The sequence below is a fragment of the Cricetulus griseus genome (assembly GCF_003668045.3).
Source record: "Cricetulus griseus strain 17A/GY chromosome 1 unlocalized genomic scaffold, alternate assembly CriGri-PICRH-1.0 chr1_0, whole genome shotgun sequence".
Taxonomy (NCBI): domain Eukaryota; kingdom Metazoa; phylum Chordata; class Mammalia; order Rodentia; family Cricetidae; genus Cricetulus; species Cricetulus griseus.
The window spans coordinates 13,095,231-13,119,794 of record NW_023276806.1 but is presented as its reverse complement, the minus strand read 5'-3'; the positions used below and the strand labels follow the sequence as shown (position 1 = coordinate 13,119,794).

Here is a 24,564-nt window from a genome sequence, read left to right as displayed (position 1 = left end):
TCCAGCCTCCTACCCCAGGCAATTACTAATGTTCTCTTTCCTGTCCTCCCCCAGTTAACTTCAGAAATAGTCTCGCCCCTCCAAGCTCCTTCTCTGGGAGCAAACACCCAGTGATGTTGATGTGACATTCATAAATCAGAAGATATTAAGTCTGGGACTGGAATTATTCTAAAGGCCTCCACACACTTTCCACAGGTCCCTGTCCACCGCCATGCTCATTTCAAGTCCAATTGCCAACTCAGGTTAAATACAGGTCACGTCTTATTCAGTGACTTCCCGGCTCTGTGTAGTTGGCATTATTACAGTATCATTTCTTACTACTGATTCTCCAAGTGTGCAGATTTTTTTCCCTTTGGATGTGGGGGAAAAACTAACTTTTCTAGACCCACCTGAGTAGCTACCAATTTTCAAGGAACCAATATGCAGGGAAAGAATCATCACACAAGTGTTTGTAAATTGTAGCTCGCTTATGGGAAATACCTATCCCTAGTTCTCTGTGATTTGGGTGTCTGGGTCTAGGTAGGCATCCGTCATCCTCAGTCAGGAGTTTGTTGGCTGAATCGACAGACTCATAAACGTTGAGGTCCTGTGTTCATCTGAGTCGCTCTTCCTTTGGAGGGTGGCTGCACGGGCGTGACCTTCGCAGAAGGTGTAGTGTGTGGGTGGAGACAAGCCCGTGTTACTTACTCGAGACTGGGGCTTCCAGGAGAGGTCCAGGTGCAAGAAAGTCGATGGCACATCAAAGGGGATTTCAATGGTTTCTTCTTTCTTCTTCTCGGCTCCTGGCGTTGGTGGTGGCTGTGAGTTTTCCTCGGTTGTAGTTGTGTTTGTGGTTGTTGTGGCTCCGCTTCCAGGTTTTTGAGGTCGAATGTCCCAAAAACATATTGTGCTACAAGAAAGCTCATGTTGTTATTATTATTATTATTATTATTATTATTATTAGTAGTAGTAGTAGTGAAGGAACCGGCTTCCCTTTTGGCAGCCATAACGGTCGAACACGTGCTTCTATGACCTTGCCCTAGACACTAGAAAGTCAGATTCCTGTCTTGTGACAAGGAGCCAATCAGAAGTTAGCTGGTGGCGCTATGCTTTACGACCCTGGGTGTGCTTTACGGACAAGCGCACAGCAATGACGGAGAGAGCATAGCAACCACCCTGGGAGGGCCTATGGGCCATAACAACCAGTTGACCAATCAACACAGGGCAAGCCCTCCAAGCCTGGAGGCACACCAATCGTGAGCCTGTGCGTGCCCCTAGACACTCCCCTTACGCTGCCCTATAAAGATCTATGCGCAGTGGCTTCAAACCGTCTTTTCTAGCCGTCCACCATGGCGGGTGGGTGAAAGGCCCGAGCTAACATGGGGTTAGCTCGTTAAATTACAATAAAGCCTCGTGCAGTTTGCAGCAAGCTCTCGAATCCGCCTGGTGATTGGGGTGACCGCGAACCTGGCCTGGGACCCCGGATACTTGAGTTTTCGGGGGTCTAACAGTAGTAGTAGTAATAGTAGTAGTAGTAGTAAATGGAGTACTTAATTGGTCTAGATAATTAAAAACCCGGAGTCAGATATAGAGGGAAATGCTGAGAGATCAGAGAGAATGAGCAAGCCACAGCCACACCTTACCTCCTTAGCGTCTCAGCAGACAAGAGAGTGAGTTCCTGTTTCTCCCTCCTCTATCCTGCTCCGGCCCAGCTATCTCACTTCCTGTCTGTCTGTACAAACCTCCAGACTTCTATGGTTAGCTAGTGGCCAGCTCCATTCACTGACCTTCAGACAGGCTTTATTTGTACAAGCAAGATATCACCACATCTGACCCTGACCCTGAGTGCAGTGCCCATGCGGGTCAGAAGACTGCCTCAGCCTTCCTGCTGCTGGAGTTGCAGGAGGTGGTGAGCTGCCCTCTGTGGGTGCTGGGAACTGAACTAAGGACCTCTGTCAGTGCACTGAGTCATCCTTCTAGCACCAGCAACTTTTTTTTTTCTTTCGGGACAGGGTTTCCCTGTGGTTTTAGAGGCTGTCCTGGAACTAGCTCTTGTAGACCAGGCTGATCTCAAATTCACAGAGATCCGCCTGCCTCTGCCTCCTGAGTGCTGGGATTAAAGGCGTGCGCCACCAACGCTCAGCCAGCACCGTGTTTTATAATTTGCAAAACCATAGCATTCGTATGGTGCCTTGATGGTGATACATGGGAATTCAGTTTGGAAACTGATGGCTTTAAAAGGTAATATAAACACATTATTAAGTACAACTCATATATAATATGTCCATCCATTAGAACATGATTTTAGTGGTGGTTGTTAAAGTCCCCAAGGCCATCTCTTGGATCTATGGCTTCTGCTCTTGCCAGCTTCTCTTGCACAATGTGTCATTATTTCTGTCCATATCAAGGGATTTTGTTGTTGTTGTTGTTTTTTTGGATTTTTTGAGTCAGGGTCTCATTATGCATCTCTGACTGTCCTGGAACCCACAATGCAGACCAGGCTAGCCTTAAACTCACAGAGATCCACCTACCTCTGTCTCCCAAGTGCTGGGATTAAAGTTGTGTGTCACCACACCCTGCTATGGAGTTAGTTAAATATGTGTTACATTTGTTTATGCTGTGGAACATTTGTTTAATGATGCAAACATGTGTTGCATTGTAAAACTCTGTGAAGCTGTGTTACCTTGCTTGTCTAAAACACCTAGGTGGTCTAATAAAGAGCTGAATGGTCGGGGACTGGAGAGATGGCTCAGAGGTTAAGAGCACCAACTACTCTTCCAAGGGTCCTGAGTTCAATTCCCAGCAACCACATGGTGGCTCACAACCATCTGTTATGAGATCTGGTGCCCTCTTCTGGTGTGCAGATATACATGGGAGCAGAATGTTATATACATAATAAATAAATAAATAAATAAATAAATAAATAAATAGAGTTGAATGGTCAACAGCAAGGCAGGAGAAAGGATAGGCAGGGCTGGCAAGCAGAGAGAATAAATAAGAGGAGCAAGAGAAGGGAGACAGAGGAGGACATCAGGGGCCAGCCACCGAGCTACATAACAAGCCATAACAAGAAGAATAAAGAAAAGTATACAGAGTAGAGAATGGTAGAAACCCAGAGGCAAATGGTAGACAGGATAATTTAAGTTAAGAAAAGCTGGCTAGAAACAAGCCAGGCTAAGACCAGGCATTCATGAGAAAGAAATAAGACACCTGTGTGTTTATTTGGGAGCTGGATAGTGGGCCCTCCAAAGAGCCAAAAAGAGTAAAACAACAACACCCATCTTCAAAGATTAAAAAAAAAAAAATAGGACCTCACCATATAGCTCAGGAGGGACTTAATCCATAATTCTCAGGCTTCAGTCTTCGGGATGCTTTGATTATAATCTACAAAGCTGTTTTTGTTTGTTTGTTTGTTTTGTTTTTGTTTTTCGAGACAGGGTTTCTCTGTGTAGCTTTGGAGCCTATCCTGGCACTCACTCTGGAGACCAGGCTGGCCTCGAACTCACAGAGATCCGTCTGCCTCTGCCTCCCGAGTGCTGGGATTAAAGGCGTGCGCCACCAATGCCCGGCTTACAAAGCTGTTTTTAATAGCAATTCTTTTCTAGCATTTGGAGGCTAGATAAGCATTACTTATCTAGATAAGTATTCCATTTCCTCTGTTGCTATGAATTATTAATTCTATAGATGGGCAGATGTAATTTTATCTGACCTGGCCATCAAATTATGCCAGCAGTCTTCTACTTTTAAGAAGGCTTCCTGTTACCGCTGGATAACCCTAATATCTGTGAGATAAACGGAATGTAAACAGCATATACCATAAATCTACAAATATGGGGTATGATGATGCAGAGTAACTATGGATAATGCTATGTCCTGATATCAACGGCAAAGCCTAGCTAGCTGTTCATTTTCTAAAAGTATTTTCTTTACTATTACTATTATTGTTATTACTACTCCTATTATTGTTGTGTGCATGAGGTGTCTGAGCATGGACCTGGCAGGCCATGATGCATGTGTGGCCGGCAGAGGACAATGTTGAGAGCTCGCTCTCTCCACTCGGAGTTCCAGGACTCTAACTCGGGCTTTTCTGCCAAGGGCTTTTTACCAGTTAAGCCTTCTTGCTGGCTGCTGCTTTCTTATTGTTTCCAGATTTATCTCCATACAAAGCTCTGTTGTTTTCTTTTGGCTCAGAACTTGCTTTGTAGACCACTTGGCTTCATACTCATAGGTCCTGGCCTACTGGAGCCTCCTGAATGCTGGGATTAAAGACACACACACACACACACACACACACACACACACACACACCAAGCTGCTCCAGGTCAAAAGTTCACTTATTTTAAATGGCAGCAACACCCTTTCCAGCAATAGTCCATACAGTTCTCAGTTACGTAAGGGCAATGGCTGTAATAGCCTATTGCTGTCATTGAATGAGTGAAAAGAAACATGGGTTCCAGGGACACCGAGGTGACATGAACATGGCATATGAAGGGACCGGGAAACATCTGAAGTGACACTTACCAGTCTGCAGAGCATGTGACGAGCTGACAGTTGATGCCACTCCGATTTTCAAAGACACAGCCCATTCTGTTAATCTGTTTAATGTGTTTTAAGAAAAGAAAATTCTGTAAATGAATAGTAGTAGATTCCTTCTAAGGCTGCCTCTGGTTTCCCTAGCCATCAGACATATATAAGAGTCTCAAAACATAAAAACTATGGTTAAAAAAGTAAATTCTGAGTAGCTAGAGATGATTTTTCTCATAATTATTTTCCTTAAAAGTCTTCTTCTTTAAAAAAGTTTTGTTAAGAGCTGGGCATTGGTGGCATACGCCTTTAATCCCAGCACTCGGGAGGCAGAGGCTCACAGATGGATCTCTGTGAGTTTGAGACCAGCCTGGTCTATAGAGTGAGTTCCAGGAGAGCCTCCAAAGCCACAGAGAAACCCTGTCTCGACAAACCAAAAAAAAAAAAAAAAAGTTTTGTTAAAATATCATCAACACTATCATAGACATTTGGAATCTGAGTTTTAAGATCAAATACAACTCTACTTTGAATTCTTATCCACTTTCTTTTCACAGAATTTTTTTATAGTTTTATATTTTATATGTTATATTTTTATGTAGTTTTAATTAGATGCATATCGATGTTGATTCTCAGATTTTCCAATTCACATAGCTAGAATTTAACAGCACATTCACAAATAGCTTTGAACATTTTGTAACATGTAGACGGTACACATCATTTCACTATTCACTAGCTGTAGAAACGCAGGCCTTCCAGTTTTTCAAATGTTGAGACCAGTATGGATTTCATGAGACTCTTAAACAAGCAAGCTCAACAGAAAAGGAAATTGATGGTGGCTGGGCATTGTGGTGCATGCCTTTAATTCCTGGTCTACATAGAGAGTTCCAGAACAGCCAAGGCTGCATAGAGAGACCCTGTGTGCCTAAACTCACCAATTCTTTTTAAAGGATAATAAAAGGAAAAAACAAAACTGATGGTGTCCACTGTCAAATTACTGACAACTCTGCAAGCACACAGAGGATCTTCAGGCTCCTCTCATGGTCCTACAAGGTCCAGAGTCCCCATTAACTGCTTGTTGAGGAGGCTAAAGGGTTGGGAGCAACTTGTGAAGGTGACTCTCTCAAATGTATATGGGAGCATGACTTTCTTGATAGGCTTCATGAGTAAAATAGTGGACAGTGATGGGCATCCAGCAGGGCTGAGTGATGATGAGATGCTGTAGCCAGTCCTGTAGGCATCACACCAGCTTGGCAACTGTAGACCAGGTTGACCCACCCTCAGCTCCCAACCCTTTTTGGTTGGGTGCTGAATGTCGACTTCCATTGGATTTGATAGAGTAAGAGTCTCTCAGTCTATTAAGTCCACCCTGAGGGTCTCAGAGATTCATCACTCTAGAGCCTTACATTTTAAAGATTTAGAACTCTGTCTGGATTATCTTTGTCAACTCGACATAGCCTAGAGTCAAATAATAGGAAAACAGTGGTTGAGGAATTGCCAGGATCCAGTTGGCATCCATGTGGGCATGTCTGTGGGAAATTATCTTATTCCTTGGTGCCTGAGGGCCCAACTTATTGCGGGTAGAACCATCCCTAACAGGGTGATTCTGGGCTACATAATGCTGGGCTGTAGTGGTGCATGCCTTTAACCCAGCACTCGGGAGGCAGAGCCAGATGAATCTCTGTGAGTTTGAGGCCAGCCTGGTCTACAGAGCAAGTTCCAGGACAGCCAAGGCTACCAGGAGAAACCCTTTGTGGAAAACAAGCAAACAAAAAACAAAACAAGAAAGTTGGCTAAGCTTGAGTCCAAGAAGGAGCCAGTGGGAAAGCCAGCAAGTGGGATTCCTCCAAGTTTCTGCTTCAGCTTCCAATCGTGTCCTCCCTCAAGGATGGAAGTGTAAGACAAATAAATAAACCCTTCCCTTTCCTACGGTGGTTCAGTCAAAGCATTTTATTACAGCAACAGAGAGTAAGCTAGAGAAAGCTCCTAGAACAACAATACTATTTCAGAAGCTAGGAAAATATATTTTATGAACTCAAGAGGGACTGTGGATAGCTCAGTGGGTACAGTGCTTGCCAAGTGTGCCCAGAACCTTGACTTCAACTCCAGCAGCACCAAATACACTGGGCATGGTGCACACCTCTGTAAGCCCAACACTTGGGAGGAGGAGGCAGGAGGATCAGAAAGGCCATCTTTGACTCCATAAGAAGTTCAAAGCAGGTCCACGCACGCACGCACGCACGCACGCACGCACGCACGCACGCACGCACGCACGCACGCACGCACGCACGCACGCACGCACGCACGCACGCACGCACGCACGCACGCACGCACGCACGCACGCACGCACACACACACACACACACACACACACACACACACACACGCACGCACGCACGCACGCACGCACGCACGCACGCACGCACGCCTAACAGAATTTGGGTTGATGGTGGCTTGGTGGTTAAGAGCACTGGCTGCTCTTCTAGAGGACCAAGATTTGATTCCCAGGACCCACCCAGCCATCAACGCTCACCTCAAATGAGTCTGGCAGCCAGTGTATGTCTGTGATTACTTTTCTATGTCCGTTTTCTATTGAAGACACTGCACAGTGTCTGATGTACATTGCTTCTTTGTTGCTGTCTGGTTCAAGGAGAAACATAGGCTACAGAAATGTTAAAAGAAAGTTACATTTCAGAGAGAGCTGATGGGTGAACTCCACTTTACTGACTATTGCAGTTAAAATAGAAAAATCCAGAGTCATATCATTTAAGGGAAAAAATGCAAATTAGTGTTTCAGTATTCCTGGTATTCAGTAACAGACTTACCAACTTGCCCTTTCAATGCAGTTTAATCACTAAATTGCCAAGGATTTTTTGCCCAATCTATTCTTGAAGGAGTGTTTCCATGGGTATGGGGACGCATAATACATCCTACCACTGCTCACTGAGAGCCCTATGGATCCCAAGGCTGGAGAAGTGGGGCTGGAGGGATTCGGGATATGGAGGGTGAGTACCGACCTGGAGGCTGACTGCTCTTCCCAGCACTGCCAAAGGAATCCACAGCCTCACAGAATCATAACGTATTTTCTTAATTTAAAATTCACATTATTTAATTTATTTTGTACAAGTGTACATGTATGTGTGTGTGCTTGAATGTGGATGTCAGAGGACAGCTGGAGGGAGTCAGATATCTCCTTCCACCATGTGGGTCTCAGGGATGGAACTCAGCTCATCAAGATAGGTGATAGGCACTTTTACCCATGGTCACCCCTTCATCTTATACATGTGAACTGACTCTTGGAGAGGTGAGGTGGCATGGCCAAGCTTGTGAGATGCCACCTGGATAGCCAGCCTTTTCGTCCTTCCATCTTTGGACAAATTATTTGCTTCCTTCATTTTCTTTAACAATAAACACAGTGGCCGGGCGTTGGTGGAGCACGCCTTTAATCCCAGCACTTGGGAGGCAGAGGCAGGTGGATCTCTGTGAGTTCGAGACCAGCCTGGTCTACAAGAGCTAGTTCCGGGACAGCCTCCAAAGCCACAGAGAAACCCTGTCTCAAAAAATAAACACAGTGACAGAACCCCATAAAATTGTGCTGGCCAATGAAACCTGTTTTGCTGCGTCTTTAGTGAACACCGCCATAAAAAAGTGATTCAGGACAATGCCTGCAAGCAGATGTGAAGGATGCTAGAATAAAATTATTGCCGTGTTTCTTATGCCGAGTCTTTAAAAATCTTGGAGAGAGGCTGGAGAGATGGCTCAGAGGTTAAGAGCACTGCTTGCTCTTCCAAAGGTCCTGAGTTCAATTCCCAGCAACCACATGGTGACTCACAACCATCTGTAATGAGATTTGGTGCCCTCTTCTGGCCTGTAGGCATACATGCAGGCCTGAACACTGTACACATAATAAATAAATAAATCTTAAAAAAATTAAAAACTTGGTATATTTTTTTTTTTTTGAGACAGGGTTTCTCTGTGGTTTTGGAGGCTGTCCTGGAACTAGCTCTTGTAGACCAGGCTGGTCTCGAACTCACAGAGATCCTCCTGGCTCTACCTCCCAAGTGCTGGGATTAAAGGCATGCACTACCAATGCCCAGCTGTTATATGCGTTTTTTTCTACACTCTTTTTGTTTTTCTTTTCAGATTTTTTTATTTGAATTAGAAACAAGATTGTTTTACATGACAATCCCAGTTCCCTTCTCCCTCCCTTCCCCCCCTACCACCCCCCAACTAAAACCCTACCTATCGAATAGCCTTTCTTCTATTCTTCCCCTGACTCAACCTTTCTGGTCCCCCATGACCTCTGCATCCTTCCTCTTCTTCCCTTCTCATTCTCGTAGCTCCCTCCCCCCTCTTCCCGTGCTCTCAATTCTGCTACACTCTTGAATGGATAAAAGCATCCTTGTGAGTGAAAAGCTATTGATAGCCAACCTTGAGAGTGGCCTTTTTACTTCTGCTGCTACCAGCCTTAATGTTTTCTATGCGATCTGCATGTGAGGTGATATCCCACAGGACAACCTAAAACAGAGAGAAAGGTCAGGATAGCGTTTTCAGGATATAGAGGCCTGGGCCTGGGAGATTGCTTTATAGGAAGTGAGTGGTATACAGTCTGAGAAAATCAATCACCTTAGGGTGTAATCCAATCTAGCCTGTAGCCTACTAACTCACAACTTCTTGTGGTGATATTTTGTTTATGATTTAGTAAAGCTTGCCTGAAGATGAGAATGCAAATCTAAGCACAGCCATAGAGGTCAAGCAGTGGTGGTGCACACCTTTGACCCCAGCACTAGAGAGGCATATAAGACAGGCGTTCAGGGTCTCATGTTGTAGTCAGACTGCAATCATGCTGAGGACAGGATTGCCCAGCCTTGCTAGAGGTAAGAACTCTCTAGTGGTTGGCTGCTTTGCTTTTCTGCTTTTCAGCTTGAACCCCAGTATCTGTCTCTTGGTTTCTATTATTCATACTACAACTTGTAGAGCAGATACGGAAGAGAATGTTTTCATCTCTCCATCAGTATCTGCAACTCTTTGCTCTATGTTCATGGATGCTGTTATTGAGTAAATAAATGCAAGACAAATACCATGCACTTCCCTATGCTTTGGTAAGATTTTGACCTTTGCTCTGCTCTGAGTCTACGTATAACTGCTTCAAGACGTGGGGTGGGGGTGGGGCAAAATTTACCCAGATTCTTAAGAATTAAGTACGAACATCCAATCATGGGGAAGAAAGACAGACATCTTAATTGCCTCTAACTGCTAACTCAGGATTTTTATGTTACCCTGATGGTCATTCTTTCAAAAACAAGAACAAAGTAGATATATATATTATATATAATATATATAATATATATATATATATATCCCCAAGCTTGGGTAGTTGTCAATGGATAACTAGCATGCCAGTACACAAAATAAATGTTAACAGAATGTCAATGTTGGAGAACCATGAGTGATTTTATTACATAGAGTCCTTTTCTAAAATATTCTAAAACAATGGCATAACTTTTTTTTTTGTCACAAATGCAAAGGACTTCAGATTTTCTTGGCTTAGGAAAGGTCTCTGGGTCATTACTACAATCTCAGTAGCTGTTGAGAGAAAAACAGGGAGGCATTTATTTTCCTGACCTGGAAACTGCTGTGTGTGAGTTTAAACTAAAGAGGTTTCTCAGCCACACACAGGGAGAACAGATTCCTTGATTCTATTCTATTAACTGGGATCGGGTCTCATGTAGCCCAGGCTGAAGTTGAGCTATCTATGCAGCCAAGGATGACCTTAGACTCTGGATCCTCCTGCCTCTACCTCCCAAGTGCTGGAAGTGCAGGTGTGTGCCACCGTTCTCTGAGAGATTGAATTCAGGACTTCGTACATGCTGGGCAACACTCTCTAGTTACACCCTGTGCTCCAAGTGAGGTTTCTAACAGTCAAACTTACTGGATTGAAATAACTTGAAGCTTAGACCATAGAAAGGCTTCCCCAATACAACAAATTTGGAGGGTAGAACTCAATGTGGTATAAATTAGATACCTTAGAAGAAAAATAAAGGAAATGTAGTACCAACTGCATCCAGAGTCAATGATGTAGTTGATGTATATTTTCCAGTGAATTTCTGCTGCTTGCATTCTGCATTATTTAGCGATTCCTACATAGCCTCAGGGAAATTAAAGCCATGGCCACTTTTCTGAAAGGCAGTTTTTATTGTCAGTTTGACATAAAGTCATCTGGGAAGAGAGAGAAGTTCCTTTGGTCAGAGTGGCCTGTGGACATGTCAATGAGGCATTCTCTTGATTGTGAATTGATATAAAAGAGCTCATCTTAAGAGGCCAATTCCTAGGCAAGTAGGTCAGGGCTGAATAAGTGAAAAAGGATAGATTTAACTGAGTTTTGTTATTCTAACTGAATTACACCATGAACACTTCAAGTGGTGATACCATGTCTGACATACTTTCTACTCAGGACCTCACAGAATGATTGACACATGGCCAAGTTGCCTTCCCTGTGCCACACTGACCCTTTGAGTTCTAAAGTTACCAAAATCAAACTTCTTAGCGCATCAATAAACATTTGAAGGCAATTCCCAATTACCTGTCCATTTATACAGCCTCCAGCGATGATATTAGGGTCACTCGGACAGAACTCAAAGCAGAAGATGTCATCTGGACTCTCCAACATCAACTAAAGTCAACCCCACCAATCACAAAAGAACAAGAAAACCTATTAATAATATTGAGATGGGTAGAAGTCTAATTTTGTAGCTTTCTATAAGCAATGCACACTTGAGCCAGCCCTCAGAGGCACTTTTGTTGAATTTTATCATGGACATTGGTCCCACCTATGAGACTGGTGGGTTTGGTCCCTCAGGGATCCGGTTCCTTCCGTCACCCACCCAAGGGATTCATAACTATTGGGGATATGTTATCATATTTAAAATAGAAGAATATGGGATTTTGAAGAGTAAGATGATAAACCCTGTGAGGATAATTGTTTTCCTTCTCTGCAATATCTACTCAAGCACACAGTGGGCAGTTAAAAAGAAAATTCCCGGAGTGGGAGAATCTGGAAATTATGTTGGCAAATATTTCAAGTTTTAAATCATTAAGTTAATGTCACCACCAAGCTAGATGCATGGCTATTATTATTCACACACTCAGCACCAAAAGACAGACCCCAGGGAAAGTTTTCCAACTGGATTCTCTTTTTCTTTCTTTTCTTTGAGAAGGTTTTTCTATGCAGTTTTGGGTGTCCAGGAACTCACTGTGTAGACCAGTCTGGCCTTGAACCCAAAGAGATCCAGCTGCCCCTTTGTCCAGAGTGCTGAGATTAAAGGCTCACACTACCATTCCCAGTCCCACTGGAGTTTTCAACTGGATTTGGTGAATTGTTCTAGTTTATGGAACTTCCTGGATCTTAGAGAGAGCTCTACTTCTGAAAGTAAAAATACCAATACTATCATAATTTTGATTAGAAAATGTAAATAAATTGTATTATCCCTTAAAGGCATCTGTTTTATGCATATGCATATGTGTGTGGCATGTGTACATGTGTGTGTGTGTGTTCACAAGTGTGTGTGTTCATAAGTGTGTGTGTTGTTCATAAGTGTGTGTGTGTGAGTGTGTGTGAGTGTGTGTGTTCATAAGTGTGTGTGTGTGTGTGAGTGTGTGTGTATGTGTGAGTGTGTGTGTGTAGGTCAGAGGTTGATGCCAACTATTTTCTTTGATCTTTCTCCACCTTATCTATTGAGACATGCTCTTTCACTTGAAATCAGTCAATTCAGCTATCTTTAGTTATCCAACTTGTCCCAAGGTCCCCTACCTCGGCCTCAAGAGCACTGGGATCCCAGGATGGTCACCAAGCCACCCACCCAATAGTTATACGAGGGCGAGGGGTTTGAACTCAGGCTCTCACTCTCACACACCTGCTTTGCCCACAGGGCCATCTCCACAGCCCATGCTTGTCTTTTTCAAGCTGTTCTTTAAATCAGAGGTAAGGAGAGTTGTCTAACAGACTGGACATTTGGCTGCACTTCCGTGGCAGAGTGGAGAGTAGTGCGCTTCTGTGTAGACCCACTAGGACATTGTCCTCTCACGACAGAGGCCTGCATTACTTGTGGTAAAGTAAGTGTAGGATTAGAGATCTAGCATTCTGATCTGTGCATCTATAACAGAACATGCACGGTCCACTAGAACATCTGTATCCATAACAGAACACGCATGGTCCACTAGAATATCTGCATCCATAACACAGAACACGCACGGTCCACTAGAACATCTGCAACCATAACAGAACACGCATGGTCCACTAGAATATCTGCATCCATAACACAGAACACGCACGGTCCACTAGAACATCTGCATCCACAACAGAACATGCACGGTCCACTAGAACATCTGTATCCATAACAGAACACGCACGGTCCACTAGAACATCTGCATCCACAACAGAACACGCACGGTCCACTAGGACATCTGCATCCACAACAGAACACGCACGGTCCACTAGGACATCTGCAACCATAACAGAACATGCATGGTCCACTAGAACATCTGCATCTATAACAGAACACGCACGGTCCACTAGAGCCTCTGTATCCATAACAGAACACGCACGGTCCACTAGAACATCTGCATCCACAACAGAACATGCACGGTCCACTAGAACATCTGCAACCATAACAGAACACGCACGGTCCACTAGAACATCTGCATCCACAACAGAACATGCACGGTCCACTAGAACATCTGCAACCATAACAGAACACGCACGGTCCACTAGAACATCTGCGTCCATAACACAGAACACGCACGGTCCACTAGAACATCTGCATCCACAACAGAACACGCACGGTCCACTAGAACATCTGCAACCATAACAGAACACACACGGTCCACTAGAACATCTGCATCCATAACACAGAACACGCACGGTCCACTAGAACATCTGCATCCATAACAGAATACGCACGGTCCACTGGAACATCTGCATCCACAACAGAACACGCACGGTCCACTGGAATATCTGCATCCATAACACAGAACAGGCACGGTCCACTAGAACATCTGCATCCACAACAGAACACACACGGTCCACTAGAACATCTGCATCCATAACAGAACACACACGGTCCACTAGAACATCTGCATCCATAACAGAACACGCACGGTCCACTAGAACATCTGTATCCATAACAGAACATGCACAGTCCACTAGAACATCTGCATCCATAACACAGAACACGCACGGTCCACTAGAACATCTGCATCCGTAACACAGAACACGCACGGTCCTCTAGAACATCTGCATCTGTAACACAGAACACGCACGGTCCACTAGAGCATCTGCATCCATAACAGAACACGCATGGTCCACTAGAATATCTGCATCCATAACACAGAACACGCACAGTCCACTGGAACATCTGCATCCACAACAGAACACGCACAGTGCACTAGAACATCTGCAACCATAACAGAACACGCACGGTCCACTAGAACATCTGCATCCGTAACAGAACACGCACGGTCCACTGGAACATCTGCATCCATAACACAGAACACGTACGGTCCACTAGAACATCTGCATCCGTAACACAGAACACACACGGTCCACTAGAGCATCTGCATCCATAACAGAACACGCACGGTCCACTGGAACATCTGCATCCATAACAGAACACGCATGGTCCACTAGAACATCTGCATCCACAACAGAACACGCACGGTCCACTAGAACATCTGCATCCATAACAGGACACGCACGGTCCACTAGAACATCTGTATCTATAACAGAACACGCACGGTCCACTGGAACATCTGCATCCATAACAGAACACGCACGGTCCACTAGAACATCTGCATCCGTAACACAGAACACGCACGGTCCTCTAGAACATCTGCATCTGTAACACAGAACACGCACGGTCCACTAGAGCATCTGCATCCATAACAGAACACGCATGGTCCACTAGAATATCTGCATCCATAACACAGAACACGCACAGTCCACTGGAACATCTGCATCCACAACAGAACACGCACAGTGCACTAGAACATCTGCAACCATAACAGAACACGCACGGTCCACTAGAACATCTGCATCCACAACAGAACACGCACGGTCCACTGGAACATCTGCATCCATAACACAGAACACGCACGGTCCACTAGAACATCTGCATCCGTAACACAGAACACACACGGTCCACTAGAGCATCTGCATCCATAACAGAACACGCACGGTCCACTGGAACATCTGCATCCATAACAGAACACGCACGGTCCACTAGAACATCTGCATCCACAACAGAACACGCACGGTCCACTAGAACATCTGCATCCATAACAGGACACGCACGGTCCACTAGAACATCTGTATCTATAACAGAACACGCACGGTCCACTGGAACATCTGCATCCATAACAGAACACGCACGGTCCACTAGAACATCCGCGTCCATAACAGAACACGCACGGTCCACTAGAACATCTGCATCCATAACAGAACACACACGGTCCACTAGAACATCTGCATCCATAACAGAACACACACGGTCCCCTAGAACATCTGTATCTATAACAGAACACGCACGGTCCACTGGAACATCTGCATCCATAACAGAACACGCACGGTCCACTAGAACATCTGCATCCATAACAGAACACGCACGGTCCCCTAGAACATCTGTATCTATAACAGAACACGCACGGTCCACTGGAACATCTGCATCCATAACAGAACACGCACGGTCCACTAGAACATCCGCGTCCATAACAGAACACGCACGGTCCACTAGAACATCCGCGTCCATAACAGAACACGCATGGTCCACTAGAACATCTGTATCTATAACAGAACTTGCACGGTCCATTAGAACAGAGCTGCCCTAATCCAGAAGTAGTGAAGAAAGGGAACTAGACCTCATTAGGGAAAGCTCCTATTCTGCAATAATTAGGACCCTCAGAGGAATGGAATATTATTCCATCTAAGGGCATAGAAATAACATAATGTCCACAGCACCGTGTAGTAAGGTGTGTTACTGTGCAGAAAATGGAAACAAGAAATGAGTCCAGCCGCCAGTCTCATGTTATGCGGCATGATAGGGGTTTGTGTTGAATGTGTGTGCGTGTATTTGGGACGCTCATGGGAATGTGTTTGAGTTTAACTATTTAAAGGTTGAAGAGTTCTAAGTTTTGGACCCCCTTGATGTCGGGCTGCCAGGAAAGGAGAGACTGAAGAAAGGATCCTGCACTTTATTCTGGGATGCTGTTCCTGTTACCCTCCTACCCGCTTCTTTTACTCTATCAACCCCTACTGGTTGATAGAGTTAGGGTTAGGGTTAGGGAATTTTTAGGAAACTAAAATTATCTGCATTTGAATATCTCAATATTTAAATAAAACCCATCAAAGAATTGTGTGTGCACGTGTGCATGTGTGTGTGTGTCAGTGTGTGTGTGTGTGTGTGTGTGTGTGTGCACATATGTGCAGTTGCATGCATGCATGTATGTGTGCACGTGTGCATGTGTGTGTGTCTCTCTCTCTGTGTGTGTGTGTGTGTAGGTGTGTGTGTGTGTGTGTGTGTGTGTGTGTGTGTGTGTGTGCGCACATATGTGCAGTTGCATGCATGCATGTATGTAGGGCGGAGGTTGCATGTCCCCGATTACTTCTCCACCTTAAGTTTTGAGACAGTCTTTTCCCAACCTGAAGGTCACCAATTGTCCTGAATTGACTGGCCAGTGAGCCCCAGAGACCCTGCATCTCCTATCCCAAGCACTGTGGTTACAGATGTGACAAACAAGGTGGCACTTTACGTGGCTTGTGAGGATCTGAACTGAGTCTTCATGCTTTCGTGGCAGACAGTTTCCTGACTGAGCCGTGTCCCCAGTAGCACGGGGTTACTTTCTGAAACTGGTCCAATAAACTTTCAATTAAATGACTATGGAGTTTAGCTTGGTTCAGATTAAGTGATGGCAAGCTGTGACAAAAGAAATCCTATTTTCTAAGGATATATAACATTAGGAGATCATCAAATAATTTGCGGTTAACATTTTTCTAAAGACATGGTAACAAACGTGGTGGTATTTGAAAAAGCTGAGCTTTTGGTGTAACGCCCGTCTGTTACCTGAGGGTGTATGGGATCAGAGAAACTCCAGAAGAGAATCAGTGATGGTTGTAGAAGTAATTTACCGGAAAACTGGACCCTCTCTTCGTAGGAGAGACGCACGGCCACAGACACGACTATGAGCCCTGGTTGAAACAGAAGTGAATGTCGTCAGAGGCACCTGTCCACAGAGAGGCCTCCACCTTGGGCTTGTGGTGATTTAACGTTACAGGCACGAGTCGCATGTCAGTCAGCATTCAAAATTTAGCTGTTGCAGACTGACTGCGTGCAGTTAGCATGGACAGCTGACCCGGAAGGCTTGGTAATAAAACAAAGGTTTTATTGTATTTTTAAGTGTATTTTAGTATTTGTATCTGTCTCTGTGTGGTAGGTGCATATGGGTACAGGTACCATGGGGACCAGTAGGAGGTGTCAGATCCCCTAGAGTTGGAGTTACAGGGGTGGTGAGCCACCTGGTGTGGGTGCTGGGGACAAACTCTGGTCTCCTGCAAGAGAAGTATATGCTCTTGGCCACTGAGCCATCTCTCCAGACTTCAAGAAAGATTTTTAACAAGAAAAATGCCAGTGAGGAGGGATGAAAGGGAGAAAGAGTAGAGACTTCTCTTTTCATGGCTACCCTTGAACACATTGCTTTTCCTGGAGCTGCTGAGTTCAGGTCTGTTTGCAGTGTTGGGGGCAGTGAATTCAGCATGGGTGTCACAGGCTCCAGGGAAAGGCAGATTCTTCATTCACTGCCCTAGCAGCCGAGTGACCTGAACAAGTCTTTTCCCCAAGTGCAGGCATGGAAAGTGCTTGCTTGGCAGGGGCCTGGCACTCAGGAAGTTTTTACATGCTTAGCTGAAATCAATTTGTTTTCAGTTTTAGATATTAAAGTCAGAACAAAAGGGAACCCCTGGCCTTTTTTTCCTTACCGTAGATGGTTGGGTGCCATGCGACGCAGGTAACCATCTTCTCCATGGTGCTGTGCAGGTCTGTAAAGGACTGGTACTCTTTAAGGTGGGTGTCAGACTTGTCCCCAAAAGTGCTTTCTTCCTCTGCTAGGTTCTTCCAGTCATCGATGAAGGTGTTCATAATTTCATTTTGCTGCAGGGCTATTTCGACGCTGTCTCATTTTAAAAAGAAGTAGCAGACATGCTGGGTTTTAGTATTCAATGACATAGGCACGAAGATGGTCTAGGAGACATGTGTGCCCATGACAGCAATTATTGCTTATAACCACAAACTGGTGCTGCATGAGTCCCTTGGAAGTTTCTCTCACCATTTTCTTCTTTGGGAAATGATGTCTACACTTAGGTTTATTTTTGATAAAATTCTAAGAGAAAAAAAAAAAACTCTCTTCTTTAAAGGTGTTTACTGCTGTGGGATATTTTGATTGCACTCTGACGTTCCCAAGAATTGCAATAAAGTTACTTTGAATCAGAGGGCAGAGCTAGCCTCTACCTGACCAAAATTGGCTATAGAGGTTTTGGAGGACAAAGGACATAGAGAGACACAAGAATTAGCAGGGAGGGGCTTAGAGAGAGGCTAGGCCTTTTAGATTGAGGAAGGAGAGAGGGGAGGCCACTGGTCACTTCTCTGCTGCTTTTTGATCAATCATATGGCATGTTTATTGAATTATTCTTTTATCAGTAAAAACTTGGAGTCAGATAAGGGGTAAAAACCTGATCTTATAAACTTTGAGATAATATTTATACCTTAAGGAAGGTTTTAAAGAAATAAAATAAAGCCAAAGGATTATGAGATTAGTGGCAATAGAATAGTCCCTTAATTTTGGTTTTACTTCTGTCCCATACCAGGTGGCTCTTCTGACATGAGTCAGAAATTTTGGATTTTTCTTTAACAAGCATGCTTAGGTCTAGAGAAGGAGAGAACCATGCTGTAACTCAAAAGCCAGTTTTAATTTTGAATTGAATTGTTACTACAAAAAAGATCAGTTGCCTTATATGTCTGTAGAGAACAGCAAAAACAAACATTTGGGAAGATTTATGAATTTTATCCTGTTGGAAATGTGTTATACTATTAGAACAATTTACTTTTTTTCTTGGGACATTTTCTCTGGATGATTCATCCTTTTCCTTCGGCTATCTCATTTGTCCAGTGGTCTTCAGATTCCTTAGTTGAATGCTTTCGTTCTCTTGGAATGGCAAAAACAAAACCCTGACCCAACACTAATTTTGAGTTTTCCTTTTTTGGCAGGTTATATCTGATCAAATTAAAGGGATTTGTTAGTCTCCTAACCAAGAGGTCTCTCCTGTTTGAATCTAATATTTATCAATTTTGATAATTCTATAGCTTTTCTTCTACTGTGGAAACAAAAGCAAAACTTCTTCCCCAGTGTAACACATATCCTGGTTTCCATTCTGAAGTCAACACATCCTTAAAGTATACAGGCTGATTTAATTCAGCAGTTTTTCTACTACCCAATGTCTCTTTGAAACTGTTGTCCATTTCTCATTAACATTAAAAAAAGGTCCCACAGTGAGGATTCCATCTAGATTGTGGTGAACCTGCTAAGCTGGCAAACACCACCCAAAGATCAGTTTTGGACTACAAACTGCTCAGGATAATTTCAAGATGGCTAGCTAATATGGTTCAGTCTCAAAGATCACTCCAGCCAGGACTTCAGATAAGTCCTGTGCTTTCCCATCGCACAGAGACTGTACAATAACTAGTTCACCCTGGTCTTGACCATTACCTAAATTTTCTCAGAGTCCTCTAAAGATGCCATTATCCACAGACAACAGGAAGTAATTTTAAGAACTTGATATATTCTCAAGAGGTGGGGTGGGTGGTTTTTGGTCATTGGGTGGGTTATGGATGTTTACCATAATTTCGGGGTGCTGGCTACAAGTTGTTATTGGTCATAGTCAGGGAGGAAACTAAGCAAAGGAGGTTAGATTTAGGGGTCTCTTTCTGAAAAGAAAAAGGGGAGATATAGGAACGATAGGCTGATAGGGTAGATTATTGAATCTACTTTTAAACTATGAAAGCAACTGCTAGTCTTAAATATTTTACATTGTTATGGGTTTTTGTATACTGATACAAATTTAAGGGTATTTTCTTATACATATATATGTACTATATATATTTTCTTATACTATATATATGTACTATATATTTATGTTTATATTCTTTAAGATATTGTACCTATGCAGCTTGTCTAACAATGCAATGTACATTTCTAGTCCTTGAAAGTTATTACAAACTATTTAGGGTAATTAAGAAATACAGGCTAGTATTTAGTCACCATTAACAATCAAGCTTATGTTAGGTATGTTTTCAGGGTTAAACACAGATGTATTTTAGATATAGGTGATCTTAAACATTTCAGAGACCTACAGAATATGACATTTAAGATGTTTTAATAACATAAGGCTTTTCAGTGGCACTGCTCCTGGCAGCACCAATCTACTTCAAAAAAGGATGATGGGCATTGAAGAACCTCTATTTGGAGTTTTCTTTCTTTGGGGCAAAAGAAACCACCTTCCCTTGAATGCTGATAGTATGCTGTCCAAATTGGATAAGCAGAACACAACATAAAGCGACTGCTGAACTTTGACAAGACAAGTAGGCCAGTCCTTCAAAATTACTGCTTCACAGAAAAGCTTTTCAGATATCCTAGGCCTATAGGCTGAAGATGGGTGCCCCAGCGTTACAGGGAAAATATGCAGCTAATTGTCTCTGTTGTTTCTATAGCTGTGGAAGTAGTTTGCTCCATACTTCCTGTTTACTCAGGTAATATTTTATCCTTCTTGGGTCTTTGATAGGGATTGAAGACTAGATAGTTATTTAGTTTTCCGTGTTATCAAATTCACAAAGAAAAAAACTTATATAAAAGATGTAAAGATTATGTTTGAGAAACATAAAAAGCCTAAGTTGTTTATTTAAGAAGGTGCTTTAAGGTCTAAAAACATATTTTTAGGATGGCAATACATATAATATTAAATGGTTTATGTATAAAACTTTGGACTCATCAAGATAATATAGATGAATATAGTAATTTCTCCAATTTGCCAAATGCAAATGAACTGGACATTGTGAGTGTAATTCTTACCTGATAATTGTTCTTATTGTATCTGGTTTTACTGTGTTAGAGTTAAAACCTTCCCTTTTTATTTAGACAAAAATGTTGTGGGGTAATTTGATCACACTCTGACATTCCTGAGACTACCAATAAGGTTTATTTTAATCAGGGGGTGGAGCTAACTACTGGCTGACCAAAATTAGCCATGGGGAGTTTGGAGGACCAAGGACATATAGAGAGACACAAGAAGTAGGGGTGGGAGGGACTTAGAGAGATGCTCAGGCCTTTGGATTGAGGAAGGAGAGAGACAGTCACTGGTGGCTTCTCTGCCGCTGCTCCAGTCGATCAGTTTTTTACCCTGATATCTGACTCCTGTTTTTATTGATAAAAGAATAAGTAGATAAACACTTCAACTTACTCATAGACCTGATTCACACTTCCACAAACTTAAAAATATTAAATAATGCTAAACAGTTTTAAAACAGGAAGAAAAACAATAATATTAGTATAGGTTTCTTATTTACTCCAACCAGTGCTATTATAGCTCTTGTCCAAATTTTGTTCTATTTTTGGGTCTGGGTTCTCTTTCCTTTATAACAGGGAAGGAATTCCAAATGGCCCTTCTTATCATAACATGGCCCGAACCTCCTGATCTCACAGCCTCCACAAGGCCTTGCCTCCCCGCATGGCTCTCTGGAACAGAGGTCAAGAGGCTGTCTGTGCTGTCATTGGGCAGCTCTTGATTTATAGCTGGCTGTTCCATGTTCCTTGTCATGTAGTCTAGGCTGAACTGAATCATGTAATGTGAGACTTTCCTTTAACCATGAAAGGTTATAAAAGTCAGACCCTCCTTTGTGTAAAGTTACCTTCAGCCGATGTGTGTATGAAGCATACATTCATTTTGTGCTTAGACTTTGATCCCACCTACAGTCTGTCATGTCCCAGCCTCCAGCATCCAGATACACAATGCTCAACTCAATCGCTAATTTGCAATTAGGAAAACCTCTTGGCACACTTGGTTGCTCTCGCTGTGATTGGTACAGTCTAGAATGAGGCGCCCATGATAACTTAGCAATAGAAGGGCAGGAATCATGAAGACTCATTCATTCATGTCCCACTGACAACTGTCCTTATATTTCTAAGTGTCACACAAGAAGCTGCACCTCAAGACACCATTCTTAAAAACAAGTGTGTGCATATCATGTGTAAAGTTTTTCGTGTGTACTTTCTTACCTTGTGGACACACTGTTGAGGAAGTCCACCAAAGACCTTGATTGTTCCAGGGTTTCTCTTTCCTCTTCTGAAAATTGTCTTGGATAATATTGCGTAGTAGCATTTTTAGGAAATGTCCTAATATATAGAAGAAAGTTAATACCAAAAACTTGGATCAGAGAAAAGCAAGTATGTGCCAGGTTAAAAGTCCATTTCTGGGGCAGTAGTGTCAGGATATTTTTATTAAAATATTTTACCTTGGCATTTTTTGTTTATCATAAAATTGATAATGATCACCCAAGTCCTACATGTGCATTTCTCCAACATAATGAGGGAAGTCTGGGGAGCTAACAGGAGGCAGAGGAAAGGTCACAGGGGGTCTAAGAAGAGAACATGGTCAAATTACATTATACCCTTATGAAACCCACTACTTTGCACAGTGCATATACATTAAAAATAGCTTTAAGGGTCTTATATTGTAAACTTTATTTAGAAATTATTAAAAATATAGAAAAGGTATAAGAATGATATAACTATAAAAAATTCCTGTACATTCTTTACTTACTCAGGCTCTCCAATTAATATTTGTCAAGTTTACTTAACTGTCTTTCTCTTTAAGTCAATATTTGTTGTGCTTACTATATTCTCTTGCTTTTCTCCTATTTCATCAAATGGATCTCTATCTCTGTCTCTGACTGACTATCTCTCTGGTGTATGTGGGTGGTATAGAATGTGTCTTCGGGTACATGCTTGTATGTGGAGGTGTATATGGAGGAATGCGAGGGCCAGAGAGGGTGTTGAGCTCTATCTTCATGTGCCCTATACCCTTGAGAGAGTGTCTCTTTCCCTCAACTGGAGCTCATTGCTTCTTAGGCTGGTTGGCCAGCAAACCTCACTCAGCAATACTCCTGCCACTGCCCTCCGTGGTGTTAAGAGTTACAGGAGTGAGTGTCACCATGTCTGGCTTTTTAAATGGGTGTTGGAGTTTAGAACTTAGGTCTTCATGCTTGCACAGCAAGTCCTCTAACTCACTGAGCCACAGACCTTTATCTGTGTATCTAAACAAGCACAGCCCATTCCATTTCCTCAAGGGGAATCTGGTGATGGTGTCCCAGTTGGGAAATGCTACCAGAATCTAATGGTAGAGTCCAGAAGCTGTTCCATACCCTGTAAAGCATAATAAACCCACCCACTGCAGAAGCCTGCTTAGCTTCAAGTGCCAATCCCAGGGATGTGGCAGACCCCGCTCTAAGAACACCAAGCTAAGGTTTGTCACATTAGGGCAGCAATGGCATCCACGGCAAAGGAGACATCTAGTTGATCCCGGGGCATGCCTCCACTGTGTAATGCCACACTGTACTTCTGGGCTTTATCCTCGGTCTCTCTCACTGGGTGAGCCTTGGATCCTTGGCCATTGATCTGGGAAATGGTGGATGACACTGCCATTATCAATGTGGACTCTGAGGACCAGCTAGCTGGCTTGAAGGCCTGATTTAATCACTAGCCACTTGACCTTGAGCTAATTGACCACTCTGAGCTGTTTTCTTGTCCGTGAATGCAATTCTTTATAGTGTCTCAGAGTCACTGTCAGGGTGTGATCTGTGAATCTGTGCAGGGCCTTGAAAAGAGCACCCAGCATGCTAAAAGCACTCAATGGGGTCTTGGGAAGTTAATGCACGTGTGTTGAACAAATATCAGTAAGTTGCTGTCGTGGTCGGCAAATGTATTAAATAGTAAAGGAGCAGAAAGGTGAAGAGAGTTGGGGCGGTGGTGAGAGACGGGTTTAGATCTTATTTTCACCTTTTAGCCTCTGTCCTTCCGGCGGGAATAGGCCAAAAATAAAGACCTTTGTGGTTTTATGAAAGTAGCAATGTAGCCAAGAGTCATTCTTGTTTTTTTTTTTTTAAAGATGATTTGTTCTTTTGCTTTCAGAAAAATTATTCATTAATACTTCAGTTTAAAATATACCCTAAACTTGGACTTGTGTGTGCATGTGCATGAGTGTGTGAGTGTGTGTGTGTGTGTGTGTGTGTGTGTGTGTGTGTGTGTGTGTGTGGCGATTGGGGCAGCACCCAGCGTCTCATGTGTGTCAGGTGAACACTCTCCCACCAAGCTGGATCAGCTGAGCTTTCACTCTCTATTTTGTCCTTGTAAGATGGTGATGGAGCCTGCTTTTGACTGAGGGCCACTGTGAGGACTGCGCTGGTGTTGAAGCAACACCCGGAGCATGGAAACAGAGCAAGCACTGCCTCCGCCTCTTGTCGAGACAGAATCACCTCCGATTCTGGGCCTCTCCCATCATGGTTATGCATCCATCTTCCTCATATCTGCTATATTCCCTAATATCTGGGGGTAATGAAGCGAAACCAGCATTTTCCTAGTTGCCTAAGTTTGAACCATTAGAATTCCTTTTTTTCCCTTTGTGAGTCAAGGTCTGTTCATTTCTCTTCTATTACCCCCTCTTTTCAGAAAAATAGTTATGGTTTTTTATTGGTCAGTATTTTTTGAGAGCCTACTACATCCAAAGTTTGGTGGGTTGGGGTCCTGCTAGACAACCACTATTCCTTTTTGAGTCAAGCTCCTTGAGTCTGGCCTGGCCTGACTCTCTTGGGACTTCTCTGTATTCTGTAAGTCTTGGCTGAGAAATCATCTCTCCTTTCTGTCTTGATTTCTCTTCTAGGTGTTTCTGGGTTATGACTAGGAGTCTTTCCTTTT

General features: G+C 43.3%; 1 protein-coding gene across 1 annotated transcript in view; it reads right to left on the bottom strand.

Annotated features, from left to right (window-relative positions):
* Positions 1-24,564, bottom strand: part of Dnai3 (dynein axonemal intermediate chain 3) — a 65,646-nt gene that overhangs the window by 26,420 nt on the left and 14,662 nt on the right. Inside the window, exons 7-14 of the mRNA XM_035451614.1 lie at positions 21,871-21,987; positions 17,525-17,715; positions 16,614-16,738; positions 11,084-11,173; positions 8,932-9,018; positions 7,034-7,162; positions 4,501-4,574; positions 688-889 (exon numbers count right to left, since the gene is read on the bottom strand). Coding sequence (XP_035307505.1) covers positions 688-889; positions 4,501-4,574; positions 7,034-7,162; positions 8,932-9,018; positions 11,084-11,173; positions 16,614-16,738; positions 17,525-17,715; positions 21,871-21,987 — 1,015 coding nt within the window. The remainder of the gene's footprint in view (positions 1-687; positions 890-4,500; positions 4,575-7,033; positions 7,163-8,931; positions 9,019-11,083; positions 11,174-16,613; positions 16,739-17,524; positions 17,716-21,870; positions 21,988-24,564) is intronic.